A 22,955-nucleotide genomic window follows, 5' to 3' on the forward strand; every position below is an offset into this window, starting at 1 on the left:
TTTTTAAAAATTTTTTAAATTTACATCCAAGTTAATTAGCATATAGTGCAAAAATGATTTCAGGAGTAGATTCCTTAATGCCTCTTACCTGTTTAGCCCACCCCCCCCAAAACCCCTCCAGTAACCCTCTGTTTGTTCTCCATATTTAAGAGTCTCTTATGTTTTGTCCCCCTCCCTGTTTTTATATTATTTTTGCTTCCCTTCCCTTGTGTTCATTAGAATCTCTTCTTTTGAATGAGAGGGTCGCGATTTGGGTAAAATCCTTGCTCTTTCTGTCAAAACATTTTTAATAGTAAATGAATAACTTCCCAGTCTTCTCTTACAACATAGTACCATATTTGACATTGTTGATTTGGTTTTCACAGGGTCGGAATCTGGCAGATCTACGCCGTAGCCAGTCCCGGGGCACATTCACCATTAGCACTACTCTTAGGCTGGGGAGACAGATTCTGGAGTCTATTGAGAGCATCCATTCCGTGGGATTCTTGCACCGAGACATCAAACCAGTAAGGGACCTTTTCAAGTCAGAGCATAGACTGAATTTGCTTTGTACTCTTCATCTGATGATGGGACACAATAAATTATAATTGTAGCTTTCTGTGTTTGCTTTCTATTATTAAACACAAGGTAATATTTTAATTTCTTTAACTAGAAGCAAAATGTAACTTGCCTCTTAATTTTTTTTTAAAAGTTATAATTACACATTACCACTTAAATTCAAGAGCTTTTCTCATACAATGAAAATGTTGCTTGCAGCCAAATTAAAAATTAATAATGCTTGACTATTATTATGTGTGCGGACATTCCTAGTTACTTAACCTTACACCTCAATTGGTAGTTAGTCTTTAGATTTTTTTTTCCTGATACTGTCTAAAAATATATACATATGTTGCTTTTAGATATTGACATTGTGTTCTTTGAACTATTTCTCAAGTGACAAATTGTACTTACAAGAAACCATCAGTTGTGAAAGACCTTATTATTTTTTTTCTGAGTGCTGCAGTGGAAATATATAGTATTTTTTTCAATTCTGTTTTTCTTAGAAATTGTCACTTCCATAACTGAAATATGCTTTTATTTTTCCTTCTTGGTTTTGTTTTTTTTTTTTTTTTTTTTTTTTTTTTTTTATTACTCACAAGGGGAAATGATCCATTTCTGGTATACTGTATTTACTATAAATATACCATGTGTTGGTTAGTGCAGTTGAAAATTACACCCTTCTGTTGCTACATGATTTCTAAAATTAAATGGTTTACATGAAAATGCCAACTAAAATTAACATTAGTAGAGTCAGGCTTAACGTAATGTAGATTTCTTCTCCTCTTATTTCTGTGCGAAGCTAAATGTCACTACTTGAGAATCATGGTGACTGAATGCTCCTTAAATGGAACAGTCTTTTAAAATAAAAGCTAACAATTCTGTAGCAATTTTGCTTTTTCCTTTATAAATTCCCTTTTTGCATACCATCTTTGCAAGTCTGTGCTTATTTAACATTATATTTACTTTTTTAGGAAAGAATGCAAAGTTTATTTTCCTTAAGTCTGTTTTGAAATGTTTCCTTAAATTGAATTTTAATTTTGTACTTAGTGAAATTCAGCGTTATGATGCTTATAGGAAATTCATTTAAATTCCTCGCCATGTATTAAAATTTGCTCACTCCTGGTTCTTCCCATGTTAAAAAGGAAGAATTGGACTGTTTTTAAAGCACTGACTTAGATTAGAATTTCAAGGAATTTAGAGTTCCACTTAAGTCAGTGTTGTGTTGTATGTAACTTTATACTGTCAGTTAAATTCTTTGTTGCTCAAAGTTACCTGATCCTGGGCACTAATAAAATCCACAATGAGATTGTGTATTAATATCCAGCAAACATCATTGATTGGAATAGTATATTTGGGACGTATGTATTATATAGAGGTTAAATTGAAGAGTTAAAGTATAGGAAGGATAAGATGTAAAGATAAGTTTTGTAAGAATATATTTCCTTCTCTGCTTTTCTAGTCAAACTTCGCCATGGGTCGCTTTCCTAGTACATGTAGGAAATGTTACATGCTTGATTTTGGCTTGGCTCGACAATTTACCAATTCCTGTGGTGACGTCAGACCAGTAAGATTTTTCATATTATTATTAAATATTTAAGAATTAACCTATTATTTATAGTACCACTTTTTTTTAAAAAAAAAGAAATACAAATTATGTATAGAATGGATGTCATTCAAAAAATAGTATATAGAATTTATCATTAAATATAGGATAGAGGTAATTAATTTTATTACTGAAAGTTGTGGCTTTTAAAAAAGTACATTAAAAACATTTTAAAAATTAAAAAAAAAAACTTAAAAAGTACATGAGACACAGATTTAGAGTGGATTTGTAGTAAGAACACATGTTGGCCCTTTAGGATCAGGGGCCTTTTTTGCAATCTGAGGCTCTTTCTATATCCTACAGTTCTTCTGTTTATGTTATTGTACATTTCATATCCAGAATTTACATTTGGTTCTTTTAAAAAAAATTTGTCTTTATTGATATTCTCTGTTTGATACGATGTTGTTGTCATACTTTCCTTACTTTGCTTTGGTTCTGTGCACATATTTATAATGGCTGTTTTAAAATCTTTTAAGTCCAGCATCTACTCACTGTCAGAGGCAGTTTCTATTGCCCGTTTTCCCATGTATGGGTTATACTTTCCTGTTTCTTTGATTTCTTATGTTTTTTTTTCTTTGTTGTTGGAAACTGAACATTTTAGATAATATCTTCTAGTAGTTTCAGATACTGGTCCTCCTTTCTAAGGCTTGTTATTGTTATTTTGCTTGTTTATTTGTTGAGTGAATGACTGGATTTGTTTTAGTGAAGGCTGTTCTCCCTGCCGCCACCCCCCAACCCCTTTTTCCCAACACTCAGTATTAAGTCTGTTGTTGTTCTGGGTCATTCTGCCTACAGTCACCCTGGAATGACAGTGGTATTGGTAGGGCCGTCTTCTATACTTTCTCTGACCACACCCAGTTTTTAAGCTCCACTAATTGCTGGCTGATTGCTCTATTGTTTATAATAGTGCCCTGGGGCATAAATTCCGCCACAAAGGAATCTAATCAAATAGTGGCTCCTAAAATGGAATAGTTTCTGAGGTCAGAATTTGTATTTGTCTGAGCCCAGTAGTCCTCCTCCCAGATGTCTCATTCCCCTGGTTCTTTCTCACTTGGCCAGCCTGTAGCCTAGGCTCTATCTTCATTAGATCCATGAATCTCTTCCCATTTTTCTACACCACAACCTTCAGTATTTTTGAGAAATGTCTTCAGTTTAAACTTCACTGTGGCAAATGAAATAAGTTCCTTTGGGAAGAGGTATTTTTTTCATGCCTTTCTCCTGCCCCTGATATGCCCCGATTCGAGAGACCCCCCCGAAAACAAACCACCAGAGTCCAGAGTCAAAGCCAAGTGGCAAGGGTCGTTTATTGCAGGTTCGAACCCGGTGCTCCGTGCACTCTTTGACGGTGACGCAAAAGGCCCCGAGCAAGGATCTTACAGCTTCTTTTATAGACAGGCACAAACAAGTTAGGGATTTTTTTGAGGTTACAGAGCTGTTATAGGTTGACATTTAAATTTGAACGCTCAGCAGAACTTGATTGGTTCCCACCTTTATTTCAAACCATTCAGCAGAACTTGATTGGTTCCTGCCTTTATGTCAGACTACGACCGGGTGCACCCTGGCTGGTTTCAGTAGGGGGGGTAAAGGAAAGATCATTTCTTTGCAGTTGTGAGTACACCTGGTAATTTTTCTCTTAGCCTCTCATTCTCCCCTCTCTTTGGTGCCTTAAGAGCCAATCTTGGATTTTATGTGTCTGACTCAAATGTTTCGGTAATGACGGGTTGGTATTGGGTCCTAAGGACCATCAGTTGGATCGTGTTAACTTGGTCTTTGATAAAGGCAACTAGTTTATTAATAATATAAGGCCCGAGGGTGAGGAGGAGAAGGAGGAGTATAAGGGGCCCCTCTAGAGCAGAAAGCAGGGTGGCTAGCCATGGGGACTGATTGAACCAAGACTCAAACCAGCCTTGTTGTTGTTCTCGTTCATGCTTCCGTTTGGCCAGGCCTTCTCTAACTTTAGCCATGGACTCTCGGACTACTCCAGTGTGGTCAGCATAAAAACAACATTCTTCTCTTAAGGCTGCACATAAACCTCCCTGTTGGAGGAAGACTAGATCTAGCCCCCTTCGGTTCTGTAGGACCACTTCAGAAAAGGAGGTCAGAGATTTTTCGAGGTGTGAGATTGAGTCCTCAAGTCTGGCTATATCCTCATCAATGGCTGTCCTTAGGCTATTGAACCCTCGGTGCTGAATGGCTAGTGATGAGATCCCTGTTCCTGCCCCTATGGCACCGAGGCCAAATAAGGTGGCCAAGGTTATGGCCGTAAAGCGTTCCCGTTTTGTTCTTATTGACTCTCTTGCTTCCGTCCCTTCTGTCCACAGATCATATATAACATTTTCTCGGTGGTAAATAACCCTTGGAAATATTAATATCATGATACAATATTCGGGTGACAAATTAAAAACATCCCTGCTAACACATGGGGTGAGCCCTGTCTTAGAACAAATCCACCAGCTGTCAGGAGCTGGAATCATCCATTTAGATTCACCTATAGGGCGACTAGTCTGGGCACAGAGCTGGATATGGCTAGAGGGGACCTTTCCTATACAAGTCCCACTGCCAGTGACCGCTTGCAGTGTGAGGCTGGGGCCCTTTCGATTCCACTTGCAAGCTGCTGGCGAATCTTCGTCTGACTGTGAAAAAGGGGCAGCTAGTCCTACGGCTTCGTAGAAGGGGGGGTTTATATCATAACATAGACAGCAGGCCCTTGTTGCCTCAGGGTCCGATCGGTTTAAGGCCTCATACGCTGCTGTTAGCAATTTCCATAGGGAGTCTATACCTTCTGGGATAGACTCGTCTCTTTTTTTCCTTAATTTTTTTAATACCTGATTTGGCCCTACCGGTTGTACACGAGGGGAGACTTTTAATTTTATTTGAATGGCAGTCCCAAAGAGGGGATATTGATATAAGTAGAGTCCCCAAGTGAGTCCTAAGATCCACCGCCCGTCCTTTTTTCCCTCCTCTGTAAATCTCACACGAATAAGGTTACAGTTTTCATCATACCTGGTGCGGCTACATGGTTGGACATAGGACATTTCAATAAATTGGGGTTTTACTTCCCACTTCCATTCCCCATCATTGGAGGTGACACAACTCCAGGCTGTGCAATAGAGGTTTTCAAACCCCCCACATGTGTGCCTCATTGCCCCCGTCCTAAATCCCGGACATGCGTAAAATCCATTTCTACTTATTGATACCCTCCTTTGCAGTTGCCTCCATTTACCTCCTTCCATTTCTTTTAATGGACTAATTTTTTCTAAATTAAAATATAAATCTGGCCACCAGGTATTTAATGGGGCAGTTCCTAGGGTTTTGTTGTAGACTTCATGAGTCTCTAAATTAGTAATTTCCCATGTCAAATTATAGGGGTCAGGGGAGTTTGAATTTACAGACAGAATTTGCAGAACAATCAAGAGAAGGGTAAGTACCATAGTTACAGCTCAGTCCGTGGGCAGCGTAGGGTCAATTTCAAAGGATTGTCCTTAGTCCGATCAACAGTCCAGGTTGTCTTTGAAGGTCCGATGAGGTCTGAGAACGGGTCCACTGGTTTGGCGTGGGCGAAACGGATCCAGGTGGCGATTCCGTCTACTTTGATGGCAGTAGGCATTGTCAGGATGACCTGGAAGGGTCCTTTCCACCTGGGCTCCAGAGTTCCCTGTCGATGACGTTTGATGAGGACCCAATCCCCTGGCCGGAATTGATGTGGAATAGGTGAGGGTCCAGTCTCATAGAGTTCTTTTAATTTGGGCCATACATCTTCATGGACCCTCTGCAAGGCTTGTAGGGAGAACAAGAATTCAAGACTATTATCGTTCTCTGCTTTGATAAGGTTATCTTTTAGGTTAATGATGATGGGGGGTGGTCTACCATGTATTATTTCATAGGGTGTGAGTCCCAGTTTGTATGGGGAATTACGCACCCTGAACAGAGCGTAGGGGAGAAGGACCACCCAATTAGCGCCAGTCACCATGGTCAATTTGGTTAGGGTCTCCTTTAATGTTCTGTTCATTCTCTCTACCTGTCCTGAGCTTTGGAGTCGGTATGCACAATGTAATTTCCAATCAGCCCCAAGTATGGAAGCCAGTCCCTGACTTACCTTAGAGACGAATGCAGGCCCATTGTCTGACCCTATCATTACTGGAAAACCATACCTGGGCAGGATTTCTTCTAGGATCTTTTTGGCTACAATCTGCGCCGTTTCATTCTTGGTTGGAAAGGCTTCAGTCCATCCTGAAAAGGTATCTACAAAAACTAGCAAATACTTATATATTTTCCTGGTTTTACCTCAGTGAAATCTACTTCCCAATAGGTCCCTGGTCTGCTCCCTCTGTATCTTACCCCTGTTGTCTGAGGATTGCTACTCGAACCTAAGTGGGTGCTGCGATGGATCCGCTCTAGAACTTGCCATCCTAGTTTATCTGGGAGTATAATGCTGCTTTTAGAGTCTCTCCACCAGCCATCTTTGATTCGGGTCATAGGAAGTTTGCTCATCCATTGAATGTCACTTTCTGAATACTCAGGGCTGGGGGGCAATTCCCGGGGTCCGGGGTCTGGCAGCTGTTGGGTCAGCAATTGCACTGGGGGCCGAGCTATGTTTTTTTGCAGTCTGATCGGCCAAATTGTTGCCCCGGGAAATTGGGTCGGTTGTCTTCTGGTGTCCTGGGCAATGTACAATTGCTAGCTTTTTGGGTTCCCATAAGGCTGCTAGCAGGGCTAGAATCTCTTCTTTATTTCTGATGTCTTTCCCTTCAGCTGTGAGGAGCCCCCGTTCTCTGTATATCGCCCCATGTACATGAGCGGTGACGAAGGCATATTGGCTATCAGTGTACACGGTTAGCTTGCGGTCTCTTCCTAACTTTAGGGCCTGGGTTAAGGCTATTAGCTTAGCCTTCTGGGCCGAGGTTCCGGGAGGTAAAGCTTCTGCCCACACCACCTTGGTCTCTGAAGTCACGGCCGCCCCCACATACCTTTGTCCTTGGTGAACGAAGCTGCTTCCGTCGGTAAACCAGATGGCGTCCGCATCCGATAATGGTTGGTCCTGCAAGTCCTCCCGGCCCCCTTTGCCCTGTCGGGGCAGCTCACGCCAAGGCCGAGTCGCGCGCGGGGCTGCGCCCCGGGGATGTGTGCCCCGGCGGCGGCCCATGGGACACCACGGCGTTGCCCGCCGCTGCGCGGGCCGCGGCCCCGCCCCCGCTCCCTGCTGGTGTTCCCCCGGTTGGAAATGAATTTGGGCCCCCATTTTGGTAAGCAGATCCCTCCCCAACAGGGGGCAGGGGCTGTCGGGAATGACCAGGAAGGAGTGGGTTACCTTCCCAGTTCCTAAGTCCACAGTCCTCTGAGTTGTCCAGGGGTACTTCTTTATTCCGGTGGCCCCTTGTACCCAGGATGATTTTTCAGATACTTTTCCATGGGGCTTGACCAGAACTGAGTACTGTGCCCCGGTATCAACTAGGAACTGGACCGGGGTCCCCTCCACTTGCAACGTTACCCTAGGTTCGGGGAGGGGATCCGAACCCCGTCCTCCCTATTCTGTATCTTGGGTAAACAGTATGGGGGCTATTTTAGGCTGCCACTGCCCTTGGCTGGGGCGGGGTTGTTTCTTCTTGGGGCATTCTCGTAGCCAATGGCCTTTCTCTTTACAATAGATGCATTGATCTTTATCTAAGTGCTGCCTGGGAGGGCGCATTGTTTGAATGCCTTCTGGGGGTGGCTGTTCTTTCTGGACTATAGCGGCCAGGACTTTAGTCATTTTCTCTGTGGCTTTGATCTGTCTCTCTTCTGGGGCGTCCCTGTTGTTATAGACCCATTGTGCTACACGGGGTAGATCCCGGATCTGTTTACCTTCTAAATCCTCTAGCCTTTGGAGTTTCCTTTTAATGTCAGGAGCTGCTTGATTTACAAAGGACATAACGATTGCAGCCTGGTTCTCAGGGACTTCTGGATCCATGGGGGTGAACTGCCTAAAGGCTTCCATTAATCTCTCTAAGTAAGCAGCTGGACTCTCTGCCTTTCCCTGTAAGACCGAATATACCTTAGCCAAATTGGTGGGCTTGCGAGCTGCAGCCCGGAGACCGGCCATTAGAGTCTGGCGATAAAGGAGTAGCCTTCCCCTACCTTCTGCCGTGTTGTAGTCCCATTCATCCTGTGGAGGCCTGGTTAGGGGGAAAGCCGCATTAATGAGGTCAGGGTTAGATGTCGGCCGACCGTCGTCTCTGGGAACCAGCTTTCTTGCTTCTAATTGGATCCTCTCTCGCTCCTCTGTAGTGAACAGGATGCGGAGGAGCTGCTGACAGTTGTCCCAGGTGGGCTGGTGGGTGAACCTGACACTGTCTAAAAGAGCTATTAGATCTTTAGGGTTATCAGAGAATCGAGTGTTCTGCGTTTTCCAGTTGTAAAGGTCACTGGTGGAAAAGGGCCAATACTAGAGTCGGGGGTTGCCTGTTTCATCGGGGGGTCCTATTTCCCGCAGGGGTAGGGCCACAGTGGAGTCGGGGAGGCGAGAGTTTGGCTCACACTGGGTGCGCCCGCGGGTTCGACCAGCTGGCCCCTCGTGGTTGGTTACATTTTCAGTGGGGCTCGGCGTGGCTGCTGCCTCCTGTCCTCCTGGTTCCGGCGCAGCTGCCGCTTCCCGTCCTCCCGGTTCCCCTAGGGGGGCAACTAGCGGGGCGACTGGTGGGGCAGCTGCCGCGGGCAGGGCCTGGGGTGCAAGGGGAGGGGGATGATAGGTTGGAGGGTCTAGGGATAGTAGGTCCTGTCTATCGGGCAATATGGGATACAAGGGCGCAGCTGGCGTCCTTGATTTTGGGGGGGACCTGCAGGCCGCATGGCGAAGACCTTACACGTTCTTGAGGATAGGAAGGGGGCTAACCAAGGGGGTGGATTTTCCACTAAATTCCGCCATACAAGAATGTAGGGAATCTGATCCGGGTGTCCCTTGCGACCCGGTAGAAAAATCTTTGATTTCACCTTGGCAATTATAGGGAGGCAGAAAGTTCCTTCGGCCGGCCATCCAACGCCGAAGGTTGGCCATTCGGAGCGGCAGAGGATTATTAATTTTCCCCGCCGGATGTCTAAACTCAAATTTTGTCCTCTGGTTCTAACATCCCTGAAGTTAGCAACGAAGAGAGAAAGAGGAGTGCTTTGAGATTGGCCCATCTATATCCTGGAGGTGGAGGAAAGGATTAAAAGGAGAAACAGTAAAGTTATGAGGATTTCTGGCTGGGCCAGGCCAGGTCACCTGTGAAAGAGAAGGAGTTTAACACTTAAAGGTTATAGAATAGAGAACACAACACTTAACACAACACTTAGATCGCTAGCGCGTTTCGGGTGTCTGCCACCCGACCAGAAAAATTCCGATGGGCCCAAAAAGGTGCCCCAGACGGGTGCCAGTGGACGTCTCCTACTGGACCTGACCGACTGCCCTATAGCGCGTCCGCCAGGGCCGTGTCAGTCACTGATACAGATCCCGCGCGGGAGAGCCAGAAATGAACAGAAAAACAGAAACGGACAGAGCCGGCTCACTTACCGATCGGTCTCAGGGACGACCCGTTGACTTGGGGTCTGGTGGGTTTTGGGGGTATCCCGGACGAGCCCCCAAATGATATGCCCCGATTCGAGAGACCCTCCGAAAACAAACCACCAGAGTCCAGAGTCAAAGCCAAGCAGCAAGGGTCGTTTATTGCAGGTTCGAACCCGGTGCTCCGCGCACTCTTTGCCGGTGACGCAAAAGGCCCCGAGCAAGGATCTTACAGCTTCTTTTATAGACAGGCACAAACAAGTTAGGGATTTTTTTGAGGTTACAGAGCTGTTATAGGTTGACATTTAAATTTGAACGCTCAGCAGAACTTGATTGGTTCCCGCCTTTATTTCAAACCATTCAGCAGAACTTGATTGGTTCCCGCCTTTATGTCAGACTGCGACCGGGTGTGCCCTGGCTGGTTTCAGAAACGGCAGGGGGGGGAATCATTTCTTTGCAGTTGTGAGTACACCTGGTAATTTTTCTCTTAGCCTCTCACCCCCAGGCAAAATCTCTGAGCCAGGGCTCTAGAGTTGGGGGTGAGGACTATGCTGAGCTTCTGAGTAACATTGTTATTTTTTAGGAGCTGAGCCCTAGGGTTGAGATGGGGGCAGTAGGCTGAGATCTCTGTCTCTCCTGCCATGGAAGCACTGCTTCCTGAGCCAGGAGAGGGCTGTTGGGCCCCCAGTATTCGCAACACATTCCTACCCAAGGTAGAGCCTCCATTCCATGAGTGGAAGCTGGGTGCAAGAAAGGAACTGTACTTCTCTGTCCACACTTAACCTGGATTAGCTTCCTCAGCAACAGACAGCTGGAAGAAGCTGAGAAATGCTGAAGTCCTGCTCCTATGGGAAGAAAGCCCTCTGGCTGGGAACTGAGAAAGGATGGAGTCTGGTGTCCTTGGTTGCAACAGTCTAGAGTGGAACCACCCTCTCTGCTCTGGAAGAGGGGAGGGAAGGAGTGGTTTTGGTGCAAGTACCGTAGACTCTAGCCTTTTTTACTTAATTTTCAGTTTCCTTGAATAGATGTTTCTTCATTCATTATTTGCTCTAAGGACCATTTTCAGAAGATTTAGCTGTTTTTAAAATAATTTTCACCAGTTTTACTGGGAATCAGGTCAGTGTGTTGCAGGATTTTTTATTTACCTCAATACCTGGATTCGTTGTCTCACCACTTTGAAGAATGAAGAGGAGGACACAAAGTGACCAGCAGGCAAAAGGTTATTAGAGTATAAGATTAGTCCGACTTCAGCCAGGTCACGATCTCGCGGTCCGTGAGTTCGAGCCCCGCGTCGGGCTCTGGGCTGATGGCTCGGAGCCTGGAGCCTGTTTCTGATTCTGTGTCTCCCTCTCTCTGTGCCCCTCCCCCGTTCATGCTCTGTCTCTCTCTGTCCCAAAAATAAATAAAAAACGTTGAAAAAAAAAATTAAAAAAAAAAAAAGAGTATAAGATTAGAAAGTAAAAGTAGTATGAAAGCTCTCTTTACAGAAAGGGACCATTTGAAAGTGAATGCCAGCCGACTATTGGCAAGGGTCCTTGTTTTATAAGGTTTTGGTTAGCCTTCCCCTTCCCCCTGTTCCCTCTCAGGTCCCACCCTTATTGGCTTGATAGTTCTAGGTGCTGGGTGGTCCATTTCTGATTGTCTCTATTCTATTGTATGAGGGGTGGCTATTGGTCATAGTTAGGTCTTTTGTCAAATTCCTAAGGGAAACCTGGAGGGGGGAGTAGATGGTGTCTGTTACATTCTTAAGTGGAACCTTACTGGTGAGGGGGTTTGCTGTGATCAGACACTCCTAGAATTGTTCCAAATATGCATTTTTCCCCACCCAGGGACTTCAGGTCCTAATCTTTCCCTCTTGCCTACTAATCCTATCTTTTCCTATCATAAGTGGAACTCCTTATAATGTCATCCTTACAGTTCAGTTCTTCTAATATCTCCTCTTTACCTTAGTTTTGTTTTAACATGGTATTGATTGTGATTTTCCTTTCTAGCAAATTAATTGTATAGAAGTTGAAATGCTAGTTTTGAATACATTTGCTACACTAAGTATATGCTACTAGAATTGTATACATAAATGTAAATTATATTTAAAATATAGGCACATGAGAATTTACCTGCCTAGAAATTATGAAGAATCTTTTTGAGTTTAATGAAGGTCTTGCATTAATAGATAGCAAAGCAGGTAAAGAATTTAGGTTCTGTGTAGCTTACTAGATTTCAATATATTTCTGTAATCCCATTTCTTTTCCAGATGTCTTTTTTTTTTTTTTTTTTTTAGTTTTTAAACTATTACCAGGTTATTGTTTATTCACACACATAACAGATATTTAATGAGCACATAATGCGTGTGAGGCATGGATCTAGGTGCTGGGACTGTAGTGGTGAACAACCAGACCAAAATTTGGCTCTTATAGAGGTTATATTTTAGTGGAGAAGACAGATAAACATATACATAATTTTAGGTAGTAGTATATGCTGTAAATAAACACAAAGCAGTATATTGACATAGAGAGTGATGGGCAGTGAGGATAGGAGACTATTTTGGACGTATTAGTTAAAAAAGACTTCTTGGGGCACCTGGGTGGCATAGTCGGTTAAGTGTCAGACTTCCGTTTAGGTCATTATCTCATAGTTCATTGAGTTCGAGCTCCTCTTTGGGCTCTTTGCTGTCAGCGTGGAGCCTGCTTTGGATCCTGCTTTGGATCCTCTGTCCTCCACTCTCTCTGCCCCTCCCCGGTTCACACTTGCACGTGTACATGTTCTTTCTCTCTCTCTCAAAAATAAACATTAAAAATACATATATATAAAAATATTTTTAAAAAAAAGACTTGTCTGAGGAGGTATTGAGTTTAGAATTGAATGAAGTATGAGAACAATGTGAATTGCCATGTGAATAATCTGGAAAGGGAGTTACAGGCAAAGGGAACAGCAAGTTCAAAAGCCCTGAGGCAGAGTAAGTTTGGTGTGTTCAAGGAAAAGCAGGGAGGCCACTGGAGCTATAGCACAACATAGTGTAGCATGATGAGGGGTTTAGTGGAGAGAGACGAGGTTTAAGAGGTTGGTTGGCCCTGGATTGTGTATGATTTTGCAAAGAGATGGATTTTATTCCAAACACGATAGGAAGCCTTGGGAAAATTTTGAGCAGGGTTATTGCATACTCTGGTACATGATCTGTCAATAAGGTAACTACATAGTGGAATTATATTTAGTGGTAGATTATATTTAAAACATAGCCATAGGAGAATTTCAATGCCTAGAAATTGTAAGGAGACTGTCTTCAGTTTTATCAGTATTCTTGTGTTAATTAGTATGCATGCAGGAAAGAACTTAGGTTCTATACAGTTTATTGATCTTGAATATATTTTTAGAATCCCATCCCTATTCTATTTTTTTAAATTAAAAAAATGTTTTAATGTTTACTTATTTTTGAGAGATAGAGAGATACATAGTGCGAATGGGGAAGGGCAGAGATAGAGGGAGACACAGAATCTAAAACAGGCTCCAGGCTCTGAGCTGTCAGCACAGAGCCAGATGCAGGGCTCAAACCCACAAACTGTGAGATGATGACCCAAGCTGACATTGGATGCTTAACCAACTGAGCTACCTAGGCACCCCTAATTTTTTGTTTTTTAAGTAGGCTCCACACCCATGTGGAGCCCTATGCGGGGCTCAAACTCACGACCCCAAGATTGAGACCTGAGTTGAAATCAAGAATCAGATACTTAACCAACTGAGCCACCCAGGCACCCCTCCCATTTCTGTTCTAAATAATCATTTTTCAATTTTTAGAACATGTGTTTTTTGCTTTTTTATAAAGTCACTCTGGCTGTGAAGAAGAGATCAGAAAGTTATAAGTTAGAAGGCTAATGCCGTGGTCCACTGATCATTGATGGTGACTGGGACCTAGGGCATTAGGGTGCTATAATGAAAGTGGTGATAAATGGTCATATTTAGGATATAGGTTTGTTTTTTTTTTTTTTTTTGAGAGAAAGTGCAAGCAGGGGAGAGGCAGAGAGAGAGGGAGAGAGAAAGAGAATCTTAAGCAGGCTCCATGCCCAGCACAGAGCCCAAAGAGGCTCTGTCTCATGTCCCATGTCCATGAGATCATGACCTGACCCAAAATCAAGAGACAGACACACAAATCAAGAGTTGGATATACTCAACTGACTGAGCCATCCAGGTGCCCATAGGACATATTTTAAAAATGGACTTAACAAAACTTCGTTTTGGATTTGTTGATGTTGGGATGTCAAGGAAAAAGAAGGGTCAAGGTTGATTACTAAATTTAGTCCTGAATGAATGATCATACCAATAACATAATGGGGAAGAAGGATGAAGAGTGGATTTGGTATTCTGTTTTCTAGAAGTTAAGTTTGAGATGCCTCTTGGATTTCAGATGGAAATAACAAGAAGGTGATATGATATAGTAATATATACCTTAAAGGAGAAATCAGGATTGGAGATAATATAAATTTAAGAATCATTTGATTAGGAGTGGGGTTGTAGCTGGCTGGGGCTCAGAGTTAAAAGAGCACCTGGCTCTAGGGGTCCCAAACAGGTAAGATTCAGTTACTGGCTGTTGAGAAAAATCCAAAGGCAGAGAGTGGTGGTGAAACAAGAAAGGAATTTATTTCAATAAGGCCAACACCCAGAAGACAATGGACTAAAAAAAAAAAAAAAAAAAAAAAATCATTTGCTCCCAATATTTAAAAAGAAATGGCAGTTTTAAAAAGTGGAATGAGGAGGGAGGGGCCAACATCACAAAGTAGTAGGAGGATCCGAACTTCCCTCTTCTCCCAGACAAAGAAGTGTTGAAGCCAAAGGACTTTGAATCCCAAGAGTCTGGGAGGAAAAGAAACAGTCTTTTTCCCAGGAATCCCCTGGAACAACCTGACTGGCCATAGATGCGTGATTGCGAACTGGGAGAGATAAAATGAATGGAGGGCAGGGATCTGCTTCTGCAGAGAGACAAAAGGAAGAGAAAGAGTGGCTAGGGAAGTATAGGACTGTATCTGGACAAGAGAAAAATCTTAGACCAGGACGGAGAAAGATCAAATCTCTAACTGTGGGGCTTGCTCCAGACTGGGGCTGGCTGGCCGGAATGGCGTACCTGAGGAGAGGGGGAGCCAGCCCCGGGCTCAGTGGCTAGGTCAGGGATGCAGTCCACAGTAGGAGAAAGCAATCCCCTCCCTGGAGTGCTGTGGGACAGGACAAAGCCTGCTTGTTCCCGCCAGCCAGGGACCACATATCAGGTGGCGCAGAGAGGCGCTTCCCCTGTACCGGAACCCGGGGAGCAAGAATTTGAATCCCAGCCAAGTGCCAGGCATAGGAGTTGGGGAAGCGAGACAAACTGCTTCATTTACACCCGTGGCACAGTGAGGATGGCTGAAACAGAGTGGTTTGGGACACCGGGTCTGTGGAGGAGAGACTGGGGGGGGGTCCCCATTTTTCTCTTTAAACCACCAAGGTGAGGCCTCAGGGATCAGACAGCAGGACCCACAGTGGAGGCGAGACCAGCCTACACCAAACCACGCCCCTCCGTGCCGGGTAACTGCATATCTACTGGGGCAGGGTAGACGCTGAGGAACCAGACAGCCCCTCCTCCAGACCTGCCCTGCTGCATTGCCTGGTTTAATGTATGTAGATACATTGTTCCTTCCTTTTCTCTTTGTTATCTCTTCCCTCTAGTCTGGTTACTCTGGTTGTTGGTTTGTTTCAGCAGACATATTTAACCCATTCTCTTGATACCTGTTCCACACCTCCTTCTTTATTCTCCCTTCTCTGTCTTGAATTAAGCTGTATTGTTTCTCTCTGAACAAATTTACCTTCTTTCATTTTTCCCTGCCTTCTTCTTAATTTTCCTTTCTCTCTCTCTGGATTAAGCCATATAGTTTATCTGTCTGGGTAACTTTCTTTTCTTTTTCTTTTTCCCCACCTCCTTCTTTATTTTCCTTTCTCTCTCTCTGGATTAAGCCATATAGTTTCTCTGGTGAATTTTTATTCTTTCTTCCCTCCCCCCGCCTCCCATCATTTCTTTGTATGGGATAAGGCCTCTTTCATCAGCACTGCCTCCACCCTGTGGTTTACTTGTAGCTGGTGTTTCTGTTTTTTTGTTTGTCTTTTTTTGTTTGTGTGTTTGTGTGTTTTTGTTTTCTGTTTGTCTGTTTGTTTTCCTTTCCAGGGCTACTTCAACAAATCAAAGCACACCTGGTGGAAGGTCCAAAGCATCACCACAAGTAGGGAGACAAAGTAACCCAAGTCACAACAACAGACAGCAAGTAATACTCTCCCAAAAACATCTCCTGAAGGGCCACACCCTGGACAGTGTATGACCCCTCTTTAATATAGTAGTGCTTGCAGGAGCAGGGCACATAACAGCTTTTAAAATACATAAGGGACAGAAAACTAGCCAAAATGGTGAAACGGAAGAATTCTCCTCAAAAGAAATTCCAGGAAGAAATGACAGCTAAAGAATTGATCAAAACAGATATAAACAATATAACTGAACAAGAATTGAGAATAATAGTCATAAGATTAATCTCTGGGCTTGAAAAAGCATATAGGACAGCAGAGAATCTATTGCTGCAGAGATCAAGGAACTAAAAAATAGTAATGATAAATTTAAAAATGCTATAAATGAGGTGCAAATTGAAATAGAGGCAGTCACAATGAGGAGAGAAGAAGCAGAGGGGAGAATAGGTGAATTAGAAGATAAAATTATGGAAAAAGAGGAAGCTGAGAAAAAGAGATAAAAAAAATTCTAGATCACAAGGGGAGAATTAGAGAACTAAGTGATTCAATGAAACGGAACAATATCCGTATCATAGGAGTTCCAGAAGAAGAACAAGAGAGAAAGGGGCCAAAGGTATACTTGAATAAATCATAGCTGAGAACTTCCCCAGTCTGGGGAAGGAAACAAACACTGAAATCCAGGAGGCACAAAGAACTCCCTTCAGACGTAACTTGAATCGATCTTATGCACAGCATGTCATAGTGAAACTGGCAAAATACAAAGATAAAGAGAGAATTCTGAATGCAGCTAGGGATAAACCAGCCTTAACATACAAGGGTAGACACATAAGGGTAGTAGCAGACCTATCTACCGAAACTTGGCAGGCCCAAAAGGAGTGGCAAGAAATTTTCAATGTGATGAACAGGAAAAATATGCAGCCAAGAATCCTTTATCCAGCAAGCCTGTCATTCAGAATAGAAGGAGAGATAAAGGTTTTCCCATACAAACAAAACTGAAGGAATTCATCAGTAATAAACCAGCCCTACAAGAGATCCTACGGGGGACTCTGTGAGTGAAATGTTGCATGGATCACAAAGGACAAGAGACATCACTACAAGTATGAAACCTATAGATAACACAATGACTTTAAACCCATGTCTTTCAATAATAATAATGAGTGTAAATGGACTAAATGCTACAGTCGAAAGACACAGGGTATCAGAATGGATTTAAAAAAAAAAGACCCATCTATTTGCTATCTCCACGAGACCCATTTTAGACCTGAGGACACCTTCAGATTGAAAGTGAGGGGATGGAGAACCATCTATCATGCTACTGGAAGTCAAAACAAAGCTGGCATAGCCATACTTATTTCAGACAAACTAGACTTTAAGTTAAAGGTTGTAACAAGAGATGAAGAAGGGCATTATATAGTAATCACAGGGCCTATCCATCAGGAAGAGCTAACAATTATAAATGTCTATGCACCAAATTCAGAAGCACCCAAATATATAAAACAATCACAAACATAAGCAATCTTATTGGTAAGAATGTGGTAATTGCAGGGGACTTTAATACTCCACTTACAGCAATGGACAGATCATCTAGACAGAAAGTCAATAAAGAAACAATGGCCCTGAATGATATACTGGACTAGATGGTCTTGATAGATATATTTAGAACTTCTCATCATAAAGCAGAATATACATTCCTCTCGAGTGCACATGGAACATTCTCCAAGATAGATCACATACTGGGTCACAAAACAGTCCTCAATAAATATAAAAGAATTGAGACCATACCATGCACACGTTGAGATCACAGTGCTATGAAACTTAAAATCAACCATAAGAAAAAGTTTGGAAAGCCTCCAAATGCATGGAGGTTAAAGAACATCCTACTAAAGAACAAATGGGTCAACCAGGCAGTTAAAGAAGAAATTTAAAAAATATATGGAAACAAATTAAAATGAAAACACAACAATCCAAAGCCTTTGGGATGCAGCAAAGGCAGTCCTAAGAGGAAAATACATTGCAATCCAGGCCTATCTCAAGAAACAAGAAAAATCCAAAATACAAAAATCTAATAGCACACCTAAAGGAACTAGAAGCAGAACAGCAAAAACACCCCAAACCCAGCAGAAGAAGAGAAATAATAAAGATCAGGGCAGAAATAAACAATATAGAATCAAAAAAACAAACAAACAACAGATCAATGAAACTAAGAGTTGGTTTTTTGAAAAAATAAACAAAATTGATAAACCTCTAGCCAGGCTTCTCGAAAAGAAAAGAGAGAGGACATAAGTAGATAAAATCACGAATGAAAATGGTGTTATTACAACCAATCTCTCAGAAATACAAGCAATTTATCAGAGAATACTATGAAAAATTATATGCCAACAAACTGGACAACTGGAAGAAATGGACAAATTCCTAAACACCCACACACCACCAAAACTCAAACTGGAAGAAATAGAAAATTTGAACAGACCTATAACTAGTAAAGAAATTGAATCAGTTATCATAAATCTCCCAACAAATAAGAGCCCTGGACCAGATGGCTTTCCTCAGGAATTCTACTAGACATTTAAAGCAGAGTTAATACCTATCCTTCTCAAGCTGTTCCAAAAAATAGAAATGGAAGGAAAACTTCTGGACTCATTCTATGAAGCCAGCATTACTTTGATTCCCAAGCCAGACAGAGACCCCACAAAAAAGGAGAACTACAGGCCAATATCCCTGATGAACATGGATGCAAAAATTCTCAACAAGGTATCAGCAAATCTAATTCAACAACATATAAAAAGAGTTATTCACCATGATCAAGTGGGATTCATTCCTGGGCTGCAGGGCTGGATCAGTATTCACAAATCAATCAATGTGATACATCACCTTAAGAAAGGGTAAGAACCATGTGATCCTGTCAATAGATGCAGAAAAAGCATTTGACAAAATACAGCATACTTTCTTAATAAAAACCCTCATGAAATTCGGGATAGAAGGAACATACTTAAACATCATAAAAGCCATATATGAAAAGCCCACAGCTAATATCATCCTCAATGGAGAAAAACTGAGAGCTTTTCCCCTGATCAGGAACTCAACAGGGATGTCCACTCTCATCGCTGTTGTTTTTTTTTTGTTTGTTTTTAATTTTTTTTAAATGTTTATTTATTTTTGAGACAGAGAGAGACAGAGCATGAATGGGGGAGGGGCAGAAAGAGAGGGAGACACAGAATCGGAAGCAGGCTCCAGGCTCTGAGCCATCAGCCCAGAGCCCGACGCAGGGCTCGAACTCACAGACTGTGAGATCATGACCTGAGCCGAAGTCGGCCACTCAACCGACTGAGCCACCCAGGCGCCCCACACCGCTGTTGTTTAACATAGTGTTGGAAGTCCTAGCATAGCAGTCAGACAACAAAATGAAATAAAAGGCATCAAAATTGGCAAAGAAGAAGTCAAACTTTCACGTTTTGCAGATGACATGATACTCTACATGGAAAACCTGAAAGACTCCACCAAAAAACTTCTAGAACTGATACATTAATTCAGCAAATTCGCAGGGTACAAAATCAGTGTACAGAAATCAGTTGTGTTTTTATACACCAATAATGAAGCAACAGAAAGAGAAATCAAGAAATCCATCCCATTTACAATTGCACCAAGAACCATAAAATACCTAGGAATAAACCTAACCAAAGATGTAAAACATCTTTGAAACTGCTGAAAACTATAGAAAGCTTATGAAGGAAGTTGAAGAAGACACAAAGAAATGGAAAAGCATTCCATATGCTTGGGAATGCAAGCTGGTGCAGCCACTCTGGAAAACAGTATGGAGGTTCTTCAAAAAACTAAAAATAGAACTACCCTACAACCCAGCAATTGCACTACTAGGCATTTATCCAAGAGATACAGTGTGCTGTTTCAAAGGGACACATGCACCGCCATGTTTATAGCAGCACTACTAACAATAGCCAAATTATGGAAAGAGCCCAGATATCCATCGATGGATGAATGGATAAAGAAGAAGTGGTATATACATACAATGGAGTATTACTCAGCAATCAAAAAGAATGAAATCTTGCCAGTTGCAACTGCGTGGATGGAGCTGGAGGGTATTACGCTAAGTGAAATCAGTCAGTCAGAGAAAGACAAAAATCATATGATTTTACTCATATGAGGACTTTAAGAGACAAACAGATGAACATAAGAGAAGGGAAACAAAAATAGTATAAAAACAGGGAGGGGAACAAAACAGAAGAGATTCATAAGTATGGAGAACAAACTGAGGGTTATGGGAGGGGTTGTGGGAGGGAGGATGGAGTAAATGAGCAAGGGGCACTAAGGAATCTACTCCTGAAATCATTGTTGCACTACATGCTAATTTGTATGTAAAATTTTAAAAATAAAAAATTAAATAAAAAAAAATATCCCATATGCTCATGGATTGGAAGAATAAATATTGTTAAAACGGCAATACTACCCAAAGCAATCTATACATTCAGTGTAATCCCAATCAAAATTGCACCCACATTATGCTCAAAGCTAGAACAAAGAATCCTAAAATTTGTTTGGAACCACAAAAGACCCTGAATAGCCAAAGTAATACTGAAGAAGAAAACCAAAGCGGGAGGCATCACAATGCCAGACCTTAGCCTCTAATACAAAGTTGTAATCATCAAGACAATATGGTATTGGCACAAAAACAGACACATAGACCAGTGGAATAGAATAGAGAACGCAGAATTGGACCCACAAGTATATGGCCAACTAATCTTTGGCAAATCAGGAAAGAGTATCCATTGGAGAAAAGACAGTCTCTTTACAAATGGTGCTAGGAGAACTGGACAGGAACATGTAGAAGAATGAAACTAGACCACTTTCTTACACTGTATACAAAAATAAACTCAAAATAGATGAAAAACCTAGATCTGAGACAGAAAACCATCAAAACCCTAGAAGAGAAAGCAGGCAACAACTTCTTTGACCTCAGCTGCAGCAATTTCTTACTTGACACATCTCCAAAGGCAAGGGAACTAAAAGCAAAAATGAACTATTGGGACCTCATCAAGATAAAAAGCTCCTGTACTGCAAAGGAAACAGTCAACGAAACTAAAAGGCAACTGATGGATTGGGGAAAGATATTTGCAAATGAAAATCGGATAAAGGGTTAGTATCCAAAATCTCTAAAGAACTCACCAAACTCCACACCCAAAAAACAAATAATCCAGTGAAGAAATGGGCAGAAGACATGAATAGACACCTCTCTAAAGAAGACATCCAGATGGCCAACAGACACATGAAAGGATGCTCAACTTCACTCATCAGGGAAATGCAAATCAAAGGCACACTGAGATACCACCTCACACTGGTCAGAATGGCTAAAATGAACAAATCAGGAAACTGTAGATGCTGGCAAGGATGTGGAGAAATGGGAACCCTCTTGCACTGTTGGTGGGAATGCAAACTGGTGCAGCTGCTCTGGAAAACAGTGTGGAGGTTCCTCAAAAAATTCAAAGTAGAACTCCATGACCCAGCAATAGCACTGCTAGGAATTTACCTAAGGGGTACAGGAGTGCTGATGCATAGGGGCACATGTACCCCAATGTTTATAGCAGCGCTTTCAACAATAGCCAAATTATGCAAAGAACCTAAATGTTCATCAACTGATGAATGGATGAAGAAGATGTGGTTTATATGTACAATGGAATACTACTTGACAACGTAAGAGAATAAAATCATGCGATTTGCAGCAATGTGGATGCAACTGGAGGGTATTGTGCTAAATGAAATAAGTCAGAGAAAGATATCTTACGATTTTACTCATACGTGGATCTTGAGAAACTTAACACAAGACCACGGATGAAGGGAAGGAGAAAAAATAGAGAGGGAAGGAGGCAAACCATGAGAGACTCTTAAAAACTGAGAACAGGGGCGCCTGGGTGGCGCAGTCGGTTAAGCGTCCGACTTCAGCCAGGTCACGATCTCACGGTCTGTGAGTTCGAGCCCCGCGTCAGGCTCTGGGCTGATGGCTCGGAGCCTGGAGCCTGTTTCCGATTCTGTGTCTCCCTCTCTCTCTGCCCCTCCCCCGTTCATGCTCTGTCTCTCTCTGTCCCAAAAATAAATTAAAAACGTTGAAAAAAAAATTTAAAAAAAAAAAAAAAAAAAACTGAGAACAAACTGAGGGTTGATGGGGGCTGGGGGAGAGGAGAAAGTGGGTGATGGGCACTGAGGAGGGCCTTTGTTGGGAGGAGTACTGGGTGTTGTATGTAAGCCAGTTTGACAATAAATTATATTAAAAAAACAAAGAGATTAAAGGAGAAATATTATATAATCATCAATATAAAAGAAGAAAATGGAATGAGATTCGATGGCTCAGGAGCCCATATAGCTAGATAAAAGTCTGAGCCACTGGTTACTTTGGCAATTGGATGATGAGTAGAAAAGAACTGTGAGGAGCACCAAGGTGGCTTAGTCAGTTGAGGGTCTATTGATTTTAGCCCAGGTTATGAGCTCAAATGGTTTGTGGGATGGAGACCTGTGCCCAGCTCTGTGGTGACAATGTGGAGCCTGCTTGGGATTCTTTTTCTCATCTCTCTCTCTCCCTCCCCTACTCGTGTGCATGCTGTCCCTTGCTTTCTCTCTCAAAATAAACAAATAAACTTAAAAAAAGAGAAAACTATGAGCTAGCCCAGAATAGTTGGAAGGAGAATCAGCCAATGAGGTAGGAGGAAAATAAGGGACGCCTGGGTGGCTTAGTTGGTTGAGTGTCGGACTTCGGCTCAGGTCATGATCTCACGGATTGCGGGTTCAGGCCCCACATCAGGCTCTGTGTTCATAGCTCAGACCCTGGAGCCTACTTTGGATTCTTTGTCTCCCTCTCTCTCTGCCCCTCCCCCATTTGTGCTCTGTCTGTCTCTCTCTCAAAAATAAACATTAAAAAAAGGTTGGGGGGGGGGAGGAAAATCAGTGTGGTATCTTGGGAGTTAAGTGAAGAAAGTGCTTCATATATGTAGGTGGTCATCGCCCACCTGGTGCTGTCCTATCCCGGTTGCTACAGATAGG

The 22,955-nt window shown here is 42.5% G+C and overlaps 1 protein-coding gene and 1 long non-coding RNA gene across 7 annotated transcripts in view; both read left to right on the plus strand.

The window, feature by feature from the left end:
• The window catches only part of TTBK2 (tau tubulin kinase 2), a 167,941-nt gene that overhangs the window by 74,893 nt on the left and 70,093 nt on the right, over positions 1–22,955 (plus strand). For all 5 annotated transcript variants that reach the window (XM_058738036.1, XM_058738035.1, XM_058738037.1 and 2 more), the window contains 2 exons: positions 366–506; positions 2,000–2,104. In XM_058738036.1, the coding sequence (XP_058594019.1) occupies positions 366–506; positions 2,000–2,104 (246 nt within the window). The remainder of the gene's footprint in view (positions 1–365; positions 507–1,999; positions 2,105–22,955) is intronic.
• Positions 10,164–21,975, plus strand: LOC131516686 (uncharacterized). Of its 2 annotated transcripts, none has more exons than XR_009264195.1 (3): positions 10,164–10,898; positions 11,114–19,031; positions 19,278–21,975. It is a non-coding gene; the product is annotated as an uncharacterized LOC131516686 (long non-coding RNA). The 2 variants fall into 2 exon arrangements; XR_009264196.1 differs by having other exon boundaries at positions 10,164–10,887; positions 11,103–19,031.

The sequence above is a fragment of the Neofelis nebulosa genome, chromosome 7, assembly GCF_028018385.1.
Source record: "Neofelis nebulosa isolate mNeoNeb1 chromosome 7, mNeoNeb1.pri, whole genome shotgun sequence".
NCBI classification, from domain to species: domain Eukaryota; kingdom Metazoa; phylum Chordata; class Mammalia; order Carnivora; family Felidae; genus Neofelis; species Neofelis nebulosa.